At 35.9% G+C, this 12,867-nt stretch overlaps 1 protein-coding gene across 1 annotated transcript in view; it reads left to right on the forward strand.

Annotated features, from left to right (window-relative positions):
* The first annotated feature begins 4,982 nt into the window (after positions 1-4,982).
* Positions 4,983-12,867, forward strand: part of RBM46 (RNA binding motif protein 46) — a 35,139-nt gene continuing 27,254 nt past the window's right edge. The window contains exons 1-3 of the mRNA XM_047091744.1: positions 4,983-5,133; positions 8,254-8,721; positions 9,263-10,045. Of these exons, the coding sequence (XP_046947700.1) occupies positions 4,983-5,133; positions 8,254-8,721; positions 9,263-10,045 (1,402 nt within the window). The remainder of the gene's footprint in view (positions 5,134-8,253; positions 8,722-9,262; positions 10,046-12,867) is intronic.

The following is a 12,867-nucleotide window of genomic DNA, read 5'->3' on the forward strand; positions in this document are numbered from 1 at the left end:
CCATCATTTCTCACCTGAGTTTTAGTTGTAGTCTTCTCTTTGGTCTCCCTGCTGCCACCTTTGCTCTTCTTTTCTTTTCTTTTCTTTTCTTTTCTTTTCTTTTCTTTTCTTTTCTTTTCTTTTCTTTTCTTTCTTTCTTTCTTTCTTTCTTTCTTTCTTTCTTTCTTTCTTTCTTTCAAGTTTTTATTTTTAAATAATCCCTACATGCAACGTGGGGCTCAAACTCATGACCCTGAAATCAGGAATCTTATGCTCTACCAACTGAGCCAGCCAGGCACCCCACTTCTTTTGCCTTTCCGCTGTAATAGCCAAATGATCCTTTTAAAAGGAAAGATGATAGTACTCCTGTGTTCAAGAATCTATGGTGGCTCTTCATTTAACCTAGAATAAAAGCCAAAGTCCTTCGTTACCTGACTTACAAGGTCTGTGTCATGTGGCAGCTTACTACCTCTCTGACTTTATCTCCTACTATTCTTATTGTCTTCCTGGCTTTGGCATACCAATCCCCTTGCTGTACCTTTTGTGTGTCATGCACACTTCTACCTTGTACCTTTGTCCTCCTTTTTCTATTTGTGTGAAGTGCTCTTCCCAAATAACTGCATAGGTAGGGTTCTTAATTCTTTGCTCAAATGTTACCTTCTTATTGAGGTTAATACTAGTTATTTATTTATTATTTATTTAAAATTTATTTATTTTATTTTGAGAGAGAGCTAGAGAGAGTACAAGTAGGGGAGGGGCAGAGTGAGAAGGAGAGAGAGAATCCCAAGCAGGTTCCATGTTGTCAGTACAGAACCTGATGCGGGGCTCGATCTCACAAACCATGAGATTATGACCTGAGCTGAAATCAGGACTGGGTCAGTTAACCAAATGTGCCACCCAGGCGCCCCATAGCTATCCTCTTTAAAATTGCACCCTGTCTTCTGTTTTCTGTTAATCCCTTCCATGTGCCCTATCCCTGCCCCCCAAGCCCCCACATTACCTTTTAACATATATTACTTACTTATTACTTTAATTATTGCTTGTTTTCTTCCACTGGCTAACAGGCTATGCCAGGGAGGGATTTCGCTCTTTTATTTACTGATGTCTCCCAGACATAAGGAATAGTACCGGCACACAGTTGGTACTCAGCAAACATTTGTTGAACAAGTGAATGAATCTGAGTTTGCAATCCCTGGTCTGTTGTTTGTGTTTTTCTTATTATTTTATTAATTTATTAGACAATATTTTATTAGAAATTAAATTTATTTATTTTTGTATATTAAATAGTAAATACATTTATAGTGCTTATATCCAAAATACTGTTTTAAGCCCTTTCTCCATAATCCTGGCAACAACACTCACTGTGAGGTAGAAATTCTTATTATCTACTTTATAGGGACAAATAAACTGAAGCCAAACTTGCCCAAAGTCAGAATTAGTAAGGGGGAGAACCAGGATTTGCCTTTAAGCCGTTGTTTAGATACTTGAATTTGCTTTTAATTATGACACCATGCTGCCCTTTTTTTATTTTGAAAGTAGCCTTAAATATGTGTGTTGCAGATCCTTTTTCCCTGTTTATAATTTTCTGTCTTGGTTTTGTTCTTTTTGCCTTCCAAGATGATAGTTAATATTTATGTAGTAAAAATAATACAGTAATATTTTCCTTTGAGGCTCTTTTGTTCATTTTTTAGAAAGGCCTTTTGATTCTAAGATTACTCATTTTTCCCCTTAGTTTTGATTTGTATTCACAACTTAAGATGATCAGATATCACCTTAACAGCATCATGGAGATTTTGTTTGCAGGGCACAAGACTAAAGCCTGTAACAACAGTTAGGAATCTAGTACTGGTTCCAGTAACACATAATTGAGAACAGGCTGTGGGGATGGACAGGAAAAGATTGATTTCAAGATCTGTTCAGAGGTAAAATATGCAGGTGTTTGTGACTGAATCAAAGGAAGACTCTGGGTTAACTCAGATTGTGAAACTCTGATTGTGATAGTTTATAGGAGACGGGAGTATGTTTGTTGTGGTTTGTTTATTGGTTGAATGGAAGAATTGATGGAGATGTAAAACAGGAAGGAACTTAAACAGGTTTAGAAGTTAAAAGGACATTGAGTTTTGGATATGTTGAATTCAGGATGCCTGTTGAATATCTCATTCTCAATACATTCATTAGGCAGGTTGATAAATGAATCTTAGCTTCATAAAGAAAACTGGGCTAGTAAGTTTAAGGAAATTAGGTAGATGGCAGGTAGAAACTATAGGGGTCCAGGAGCTACTTTCTTGCCTCGTTTTCTTCAGAATTACTCCATTGAATGCAATATAATAGCTTGGAAAGAGCTTTAAAGACTGTAAAAAGATTGTGTGTGTGTGTGGTGTGTGCGATATAAATGTGTTTGTAGCTATATTCACCGCTCAGAAAACATTTTGCAACTAGGAAGGACTGTAGAAGTCACATGACTAAGGTGTATTAATTTATAATTTTTGCATATTCCACTTGCATGAAAGTCAGTTTGGATGCTTCTTCGTTTTTTGAGGGACTTTTTAAGGTAATGTTGCGGCAAAAGGGATGTCAAAATCATTTTCTTGGCAGGAGGGGATATTTAGCATCAGGCAGACCTGGAATTGAATTCTGTCTGTGCCGCTTTCTGGCTCTGTGATCTTGGATAATTTCTTTGTTAGCCTGCGTTTTTTCATCTGTGGAAATAGTATTTTCTTTTAGCAAAGTTGAGACTCTCTTTTAGTAGTTGTACAAACTAGAGGTAATGTGTAGAAATTCCATGGCTTTATAATAGGCTACTAAATAAACTGAACTGATTCTCAGCCTGTTTATTTCTATCTGGTGTCATACTTTTGTTCTGAAATCAGTTACTGTAAAGATAAATATCTGGATTTTAAGCTGTAGTTATTCATAGATGTTAGTGATTTTAAAGGTTTCGATATATGCATAAAATTAGTATTTGTGTTAATATTCATTAAGGCTATCAAATAGGCAGTGTTATTATCCTCATTTTATTTATTTTTAAAACTTTTTTTAATGTTTATTTGAGACAGAGTGAGAGCAAGTTGTGGAGGGGCAGAGAGAGCAGAGAGAGAGAATCCCAAGCAAGCTCTGTGCTGCCAGCACAGAGTCCAACATGGGCTTCATCTCAGAGACCATGAGCTCATGACCTGAGCCGAAATCAAGAATTGGCACCTTAAATGACTGAGCCACCCGGGTGCCCTATTATTCACATTTTAAAGATGAGGAAATTAAGATACAGAAGGGCTAAGTAACTTACTGAAAATTGTAGTTGGTAAGCAAAAAAGGATTTGAATCCAGGCAGTCTGGCTTCAGAGCTGTTGTGCTATATTAAGTACTAGTGAGTATAACTACAGTGACAGTTTCACTTACTTTAGAGCAGTGATTCTTTGGTGATGTCTTCGCATTCCTATCCTCTATCCACTGTAGAGATGCAAATACTCTTCCCTAGATATGTGTCTACCATATCGCACCCCCCGCCCACACAACCTTTGAGAAAATGAACAAAATGTTTCTGAAAAAAGCAAAAACAGTGTGGGTGTGTGAAAAGTTCAGATGTGCTCCTCTCTAGTATTAATCAAAACTAACCTTTATTTGGCCTTAGGTAATTCTAACAAGACTTTTACATCATTGCCTCACTGAATCTTAACAGCAACCTTGCAATAACTTATATTGGTACTCCCATTTAAAAAAAATTTTTTTTTACTGTTTATTTATTTTTGAGAGAGAGAGAGAGAGAGAGAGAGAGAGAGAGAGACAACATGAGTGGGGGAAGGGCAGAGAGAGAGGGAGACACAGAATCCTTAGTAGGCTCCAGGCTCTGAGTTGTTGGCATAGAGCCCAATGTGGGGCTTGAACTCAGGAACTGCAAAATCATGACCTGAGCTGAAGATGGTTGCTTAACTGACTGAGCCACCCAGGCACCCCGGTACTCCCATTTTATAATAAGCAAGGAAACAATGAGCTGATCAAGTTTGCACAGCTAGAAAATGGCAGAACTAAGTGTGAAATTGAGGTGAATTTGAAATGCTGTGCTACAGTGACTTAGTTTCCATTTATAATTACCAAAGTTCTGTTGAAAGCCAAAATGGCTTTCCCAGTGCATTTCCCAAACTGTGGATTTTAATTTTTGTATTTGTTCATAGTAATACCAAAGGAGAGAGACGTACAATTAAGAAACAGAAAAAAATAATCTTTAGGATCAGTGTGAATTTTCTGATAACCTAACGACATTGTAATTAAGTTCATTTAAAAAAACTAAAAACACATTTTTATGTACAGTGGTCAGCAGAGATCTCAGGTTCTTTCTAGTTCCTGCCTACCCACCGGTGTAATTCTTAAGCTGCTGCTAGTTGGAAAACACAGTAGTTCCTGTTTCTGCTCGGAGGACAAGTGATTGTGATAACCTATGTTCTTTAGTAGCTTCTTTTAGGAACAGGGACTGGTTTGAAATTCTGTTTACTTACTCCAAGCGTCTGTTCAATTTCTGATAACTGTTGGAGTTCTTAGAGATTGCTGACAACATGAGCTATATTGGCATTAGGCTACATTTATCTGAGAATTGTAAGGCACAGTAAAATCCAGTTGGCCTGTATGATAAAATAAACCTTGGGCCATATAGATCAGCAGTGATAATGTATTCACTGATGGCAGTATATTTATTTTGTTACTCCTTCTGCTTTCTTTTCTCTTCTCTAACTCCTTTTCATTTATTTGTGTTTTTTTTCTCTTTTTCACTTTTGCCTCCCTTTGTTGTAGCTTAGGCCTTCTAAAGGTACTGCTTAATTGATCAGTGACATTAAATGGAATTTCTAGCTTCTGCTGTAGAGCAGGACTTAGTGGGCAAGACCACAGTGATCATCAGATGTTAGCAGCCACACTGTTTTTGGTTTCTTGCAACCTAGAGGACTCCTTCATAGATTCCTGGTGCTTCATGTCATAAACATTGTTTTTTGAATTTTGTTTTAGGAATTGCAACCATGAATGAAGAAAACATAGATGGAATAAATGGATGCAGTAAAGTCAGAACTGGTACTCAGAATGAAGCAGCATTACTTGCTTTGATGGAAAAGACTGGTTACAACATGGTTCAAGAAAATGGGCAAAGGAAATTTGGTGGTCCTCCTCCAGGTGTGGATGTATTTATGTTCAAAAAATTGTATCTTTAATGTACACTAGGTGCATATATCATTAGTATCAGTTTTTTTTCTTATAACTGCTTTAAGACCTTAGTAATCATTTTTATAGTTGTGAGAGAAAAGAGGTATTATTATATATGTTATGCACATATAATAATGTGTAATATTATAGGTGTTATGCATGTTTGACCTTTACATTTTTTTCAACTCTGCTCTTGGTTAAGAAACAGCTGAGAAGGAAGTTGGGTGTTTTTTTTTTTCTCAAAATTTTATTAAATTCTAGTTAGTTAACATATAGTGTAATATTGGTTTCACCAGTAGAATTTAATGATTTATCATTTACATGTAACAAACACCAAGTGCTTAACACAAGTGCCCTCCTTAATACCTATCACCTATTTAGCCCATCCTCCCCAAACTCCCCTCCAACAACCTTCAGTTTGTTCTCTATAGTTAAGAGTCTCTTGTGGTCTGCTTCCCTCTCTTTTTTCCCCCTCCCCTATGTCCATCTGTTTTGTTTCTTAAATTCTACATGTGAGTGAAATCATACAGCATTTGTCTGACTATTTCACTTTGCATAATGTGCTCTGGCTCTATCCACATCATTGCAAATAGCAAGATTTCATTCTTTTTGATGGCTTAATAATATTCCATTATATATGCACACACACACACACCATATCTTCTTTATCCATTCATCAGCTGATGGACATTTGGGCTCTTTCCATAATTTGGCTATCATTGACAATGCTTCTATAAACATCGGGGTGCATGTGCCCCTTCGAATCAGTATTTTTGTATCCTTTGGGTAAATACCCAGTAGTGCAATTGCTGGGTTGTAGGGTAGTTCTATTTTTAACTTTTGAGGAACCTCTGTACTGTTTTCCAGAGTGGATGCACTACTTTGCATTCCCATCAACAGTGCAAGAGGGTTCCTTTTTCTTCACATCCTTCTCAACATGTGTTGTTTCCTATGTTGTTAATTTTAGCCATTCTGACAGATGTGAGGTGGTATCTCATTGTAGTTTTGATTTGTATTTCCCTGATGATTAGTGATGTTGAGCATCTTTTCATGTGTCTCTTGGCCATCTGGATGTCTTCTTTAGAGAAGTGTCTGTTCATGTCTTCCACTTGTTTATTAATTGGATTATTTGTTTTTTGGGTGTTGAGTTTGATAAGCTGTTTATAGATTTTGGATACTGACCTTTTATCTGATATGTCATTTGCAAATATCTTCTTCCATTCCATAGGTTGCTTTTTGTTGATGGTTTCCTTCACTGTGCTTTTTATCTTGATGAAGTCCTAGTCATTCATTTTTGCTTTTGTTACCCTTGCCTCTGGAGACCTGTCTAGTAAGAAGTTTCTACAGCTAAAGTCACAGAGGTTATTGCCTGTGTTCTCCTCTAGGATTTTGATCGTTTCCTGTCTCACATTTAGGTCTTTCACCCATTTTGAATTTATTTTTGTGTATAGAGTAAGAAAGTGGTCTAGTTTCATTCTTTTGTATGATGTCCGGTTCTTCCAACACCATTTATTGAAGAGACTATCTTTTGTCCATCCGATATTCTTTCCTGCTTTGTTGAAGATTAGTTGACTATATAGTTGTGGGTCCATTTCTGGATTTTTTGTTCTGTTCCATTGATCTACATGTCTGTTTTTGTGCCAGTACCATACTGTCTTGATGACTACAGCTTTGTAACATAGCTTGAAGTCTGAACTGTTATACTTCAGCTTTTTAAGATTGCTTTGGCTATTTGGCATTTTTTGTGGTTCTGTACAAATTTTAAGATTGTTTGTTTTAGCTCTGTGAAAAATGCTGGTGGTATTTTGATAGGGATTGTATTAAATATGTAGATTGCTTTGACAGGTGCCTGGATGGCTCGGTTGGCTAAGCGTCTGACTTCGGCTTAGGTCATGATCTCGTGGTCTGTGAGTTCGAGCCCCGTGTTGGGCTCTGTGCTGATAGCTCAGAGCCTGGAGCCTGTTTCAGATTCTGTGTCTCCCTCTCTCTCTGACCCTCCCCTGTTCATGCTCTGTCTCTCTCTGTCTCAAAAATAAATAAATGTTAAAAAAAAAATAAAAAAAATTGTAGATTTCTTTGGGTAGTGTGAACATTTTAACAAAATTTTTCTTCCAATCTATGAGCATGGAATGCTTTTCCATTTCTTTGTGTCCTCTTCAATTTCTTTCCTAAGTGTTCTATAGTTTTCAGTGCACAGGTCTTTCATCTCTTTGCTTAGGTTTATTCCTTGGTATCTTATGGTTTTTGGTGCAATTGTAAATGGGATCTATACCTTGATTTTTCTTTCTGCTTCTTCATTTTTGGTGTACAGAAATGCAACAGATTTCTGTATGTTGATTTTATATCCTGTGTCTTCGCTGAATTTGTGTATCAGTTCTAGCAGTGTCTTGGTGGAGTCTTTTAGGTTTTCTAGATGGGTTTATAAAGAAGTCAGGTTTGGGATACTGGGGAAAAGAGTATTCTAGCTATTAAAGGAGAGGTCATTTGGGGAGGATTTTGAAAGAGCAGTGAGTACAGGAGTGGTGTTTATACTAGAGGAAAACCAGATGCAAACAGCTAAATAAATATGTTTTGCCTTTCTACTAGTAGCCAGTGCTGTTTCTTTGCTCAGCACCCTCCCATTAGCTTTCTATCACACTTAAAATAAAATCTTGGCCTCTAGTCAGTGGCACTGACTACCACTTGAATATTGCTTCAAGTACGTTAGTCATACAGGCCCGTGTGCTCTTTGTTGTTTTAATGTATAAAGCTCTTGCTTTCTTCGTAATGCTTTATTCTCAAAGCTTATTCCCTCATTTCATTCAGGTCTCTGCTTTAAACCTCATGTGTTCAGAGGAGATTTACCTGACTGCTAAAAGTATCAACTCTTTTCTGGCTTTTTCTTCATAGCCTTTATCAGTTACTGTTTATGTTCTCTGTTGAATGTATATGCCTTATGAGGGAAGGGTCTTCTGTTTTGTGCACTGTTGTATCCTCAACATCTAGAGTAGTGCACAGTACATAGGAGGCACTGTAAATTTGTGGAATGACTGAATCATTGAATGGTGTATCAAAATATCTTATTAGAATTTGTTTATTTTTGTCTTTTAGGTTGGGAAGGTCCACCTCCACCTAGAGGCTGTGAAGTTTTTGTAGGAAAAATACCTCGTGATATGTATGAAGATGAGTTAGTTCCCGTATTTGAAAGAGCTGGAAAGATATATGAATTTCGACTTATGATGGAATTTAGTGGTGAAAATCGCGGTTATGCTTTTGTGATGTACACTACAAAAGAAGAAGCCCAATTAGCCATCAGAATTCTTAATAATTATGAGATTCGACCAGGGAAGTTTATTGGTGTGTGTGTAAGCTTGGATAATTGCAGGCTATTTATTGGAGCTATTCCTAAGGAAAAGAAGAAAGAAGAAATTTTGGATGAAATGAAGAAAGTTACAGAAGGAGTTGTAGATGTCATTGTTTATCCAAGTGCAACTGATAAGACCAAAAATCGTGGTTTTGCGTTTGTTGAATATGAATCTCACAGAGCTGCTGCTATGGCTAGGAGAAAACTAATTCCAGGTAAACTTGACCTTTTAAAGTTTACTTTTTCGTATTAGTCTTATTATAAATATGGAAAAATGACAGCACTTCTTAGTTCGATATTTTGAAACTGTGTAATGCCCTTAAAGAGGTATAGAGATGTTTTGCATAAGGAAGTAAAATAAATGCTTCTAAAAGACAAGAAGTTGCTCCTATCTTCTAAATGACAAGAAGAGTCATTATCTATAATAATATACTAATTTACTGAATGTATACACTTTGATTGTTGTTTGATAAAAATCCAAAGGATAGTACCTATAATTCTTCTGATAAAGGTCTATTTTTGAAGTGTATTTGTTCTTTTGCTCTTAATTTGTTCTGTTTGCTCTTAAAATGAACTCTGTAAGTTCTGGCTGCATTGCCTTAGTAAAAACATTCATGTGACTTTCTTGTGAGAAACTAATGTTTACTACTACTGATGGGTATGTGAGTTCCTGATTTTTTGGAGAAAATTTTACTTAATAGTTTTTGACTTTTAGTTGTTTTAACTGTCTTCAGGGTAATTTATTCTCTTTTACAGGTACATTCCAACTATGGGGCCATACCATTCAGGTAGATTGGGCTGACCCAGAGAAAGAGGTTGACGAGGAAACAATGCAGAGAGTTAAAGTTCTCTATGTAAGAAATTTAATGATCTCAACTACAGAGGAAACAATTAAAGCAGAATTCAACAAATTCAAACCTGGTGCAGTTGAACGAGTAAAGAAACTTAGAGATTATGCTTTTGTTCACTTTTTCAACCGAGAAGATGCAGTGGCTGCTATGTCTGTTATGAATGGAAAATGCATTGATGGAGCAAGTATTGAGGTAACACTGGCAAAACCAGTAAATAAAGAAAGCACTTGGAGACAGCACCTTAATGGCCAGATTAGCCCTAATTCTGAAAACCTGATTGTGTTTGCTAACAAAGAAGAGAGCCACCCAAAAACTCTAGGCAAGCCACCAACTCTTCCAGCTCGTCTCAATGGTCAGCATAGCCCAAGTCCTCCTGAAATTGAAAGATGCACTTATCCATTTTTTCCTGGAACAAAGCTTACTCCAATTAGTATGTATTCTTTAAAATCCAATCATTTCAATTCTGCAGTAATGCATTTGGATTATTACTGCAACAAAAATAATTGGGCACCACCAGAATATTATTTATATTCAACAACAAGTCAAGATGGGAAAGTACTCTTGGTATATAAAATTGTTATTCCTGCTATTGCAAATGGATCCCAGAGTTATTTTATGCCTGACAAACTCTGTACTACCTTAGAAGATGCAAAGGAACTGGCAGCCCAGTTTACGCTACTTCATTTGGGTAAGTTTAAAAATACTTTAAATAATATTGTACAGTATGAAATCAGGAAATACTATTATTATAAATTATTTTGAACTCAACAGTGATATTTAACATAAATTTTACTTCAGTTTTATGAATTCCTGGTAAATTTTGTTGAGACTTTTCTCCTGTATAATATTCCTGTATTTAGCTTTTTAAACTTTAGTTAGGGGAAAATTTGGTTTTGATTCACTTTATAGAGTTCATGATCCTATTTCATAAATTTATTGTTTTTGTAATAACTAATCCTCATTTGAAATAATTTCTGTATAACTTATAGGATGTTACTTAAACCAATTTCTAAGTAATTTGTCCCTGCATCTTTGGTGAAGTCTACACAATAATCGTTTTGGGGAGTGGGGGTAGAGATTAGTAAAATCAGACGTATTTCAGATGGGTCATGTGTAGACACAGCCTTATGCTCACCAATCTGGAAATTTGTCATTACTCATGAAAGACAAAAAGCATCACTAAGAGATGTTTATGACCGTTCTCTCTAATTTCATGCTTTTAAAAAAGTTTTTCTAAAGCCTTTGAGGGATAATTAAAAAGGCTTTGGGCCACATGGTAACAAAATATTTGGTATTGTGAAGGAAGAGATGTAATACCACTCTGGTATTTTCGTACTTCTGTTTTTTATTATGTTAGTCTCTCCTCTACAACCAGTTTTTCTCAGTTCTATTTTTTTTTTAAACGAAGCTATGGATTTTAGTCGGTGATTATTTTGTACCTCAAATAATATTTGGTAGAAGAATAGTGGTTTCTTGAAAATAACAATAAAAAGGAAAAGTTTCCTACTAAGGATTATAATTATTTCTTGATTATAATTGTCAAACTCTTAGCTTAAAATTGATTTGTTATATGGTTGCAGAACCATACTACTGGAGCTTATATCTGTTTAAAATTGATATTATCACATTTGTCAAGAGAAGGCAGTCTATAAAGAAAACCATTTTCTTTTAAATTTTTTTTTTTTTTTTTTAACGTTTATTTATTTTTGGGACAGAGAGAGACAGAGCATGAACGGGGGAGGGGCAGAGAGAGAGGGAGACACAGAATCGGAAACAGGCTCCAGGCTCTGAGCCATCAGCCCAGAGCCTGACGCGGGGCTCGAACTCACAGACCGCGAGATCGTGACCTGGCTGAAGTCGGACGCTTAACCGACTGCGCCACCCAGGCGCCCCAAGAAAACCATTTTCAAGGGGAGAGGGAATTTTATGTATTGTTTGGATCGATTTTATACAGTGCTTATCCATTGTAGCCACTCCTATGGTATGAATATTTTTAGGAGATCCTGATGATTAGGACTTATGGTAGGGTTTCTTGGAAAGAAACTTTTCAGTAATGTCCTCAATTAATATTTGGGAATTTTACTGTCATACAAGTGAGTAAATTCTTATGTATAATTTTCATTAATACACAAAATAGAAACCTTCCATTTTTTCTTTCAATAAGAAGTTTAAAGATAATTTTATATGGGCAATTTAAGTTTAGTTTATCTTTATATGGACAGCAAATAATTCAAAGTACGGTTCCTAGAGAAAAATGGATCAAATTATTTTTTTGGAGTGGAATATAGATAATTAGTTGGCTGAGCAAGATTTTCCCAGGATACTTGTGTCTGACCTAACATGGTATTACTGAAGCATATTTCTGCCCCCACTCATTTCCCTTAACAAATTTATCTTCACTGAAATTTCTAAGATACTTAAAATATAATCTTAGTTTATGTCAGATTTTCTGTTTAGATGTGATTTGCTCATCTTGTTATCCCATAAAGAAGATATTATATGGAACCAGAGGGTTTTCATCAGCTTTTAATTCCATTATTAACATGGTTTTTACTTGAGTCCTCAGACCATAATTAACTTGTATTGACCTTATAGTTCCCAAAGAAAACCCCTATTTAGGTATAGTATTCCCAACTTGATTATGTTATTTAGGGATAAAATTAGCTTCAGTAAATGAAATACTTAGAGGGCACAGTTTGCTTTAGTCATCTATTTCAGATTTTATCAACCTTATCTAAAAGCCACTTATAATAAAAAATTGGACAATTTGTGTTTCATATATTTTCTCAGTTTCTAATTACGATTAGAGAGAAGACCTAAGACCCAAATGTAAGCCAAAACTTTTGATTAAATACTAAAGCTTGTTTGGATGCACTACACAAGGCTTGAGGCCTTGTCTATAGGAAGTAACATAAAAATCCTTATTGCAGTTGACTAAAATATGAGCGAAGATTGAGTTAGAGGCAACTGTGAGAGGAGAAGTAGGGAGAGAATTTAGGGAAGTGTAAGACTCAGAAATCAAGGGTCTAGGAATCTTTGATTAGAAAACACATGCCTGACATTTGGAGGTTGTTAAAGTAAGACAGGAACTATAGACAGCCAGGATGTTACATGTTGCTCTATGGGAAATAAGGATATAGGTTGAATATTGTTGTGGCAATATTCTGGTTTGCTTTTTACTTCTGTTAACATTGGAGCCTCTGGGCTTCAAAGAGTTGAAGCCTTTTTTGGGTAAAAATTCCTATATTTAGATATAGGAACCTTCAGAGGTTGCAAGCTTTTATTGGGCGGCTAAGGGTTGAGACCATTTGTTGTTGGTGGTGTGTTCTTAGAGGGGGAGGGGTGGTGATATGTTGTTCATATCCTGCTAAATATTTATGTGTTTCAAGCACTGGGTTTTTCTGAGATCTTGAGAGGTTGCTATTGGTTCCTGGAGTCTCTCAAATAGAGTTCATTGAGTATGAAATCACTTTTGGCTCTATTTTCTTAAATAATTTGAACCTACTTTTC

Source organism: Lynx rufus, unplaced genomic scaffold (genome assembly GCF_022079265.1).
Source record: "Lynx rufus isolate CCGP_SWC_20201006 ecotype Redwood Valley unplaced genomic scaffold, mLynRuf1.p SCAF_3, whole genome shotgun sequence".
NCBI classification, from domain to species: Eukaryota; Metazoa; Chordata; class Mammalia; order Carnivora; family Felidae; genus Lynx; species Lynx rufus.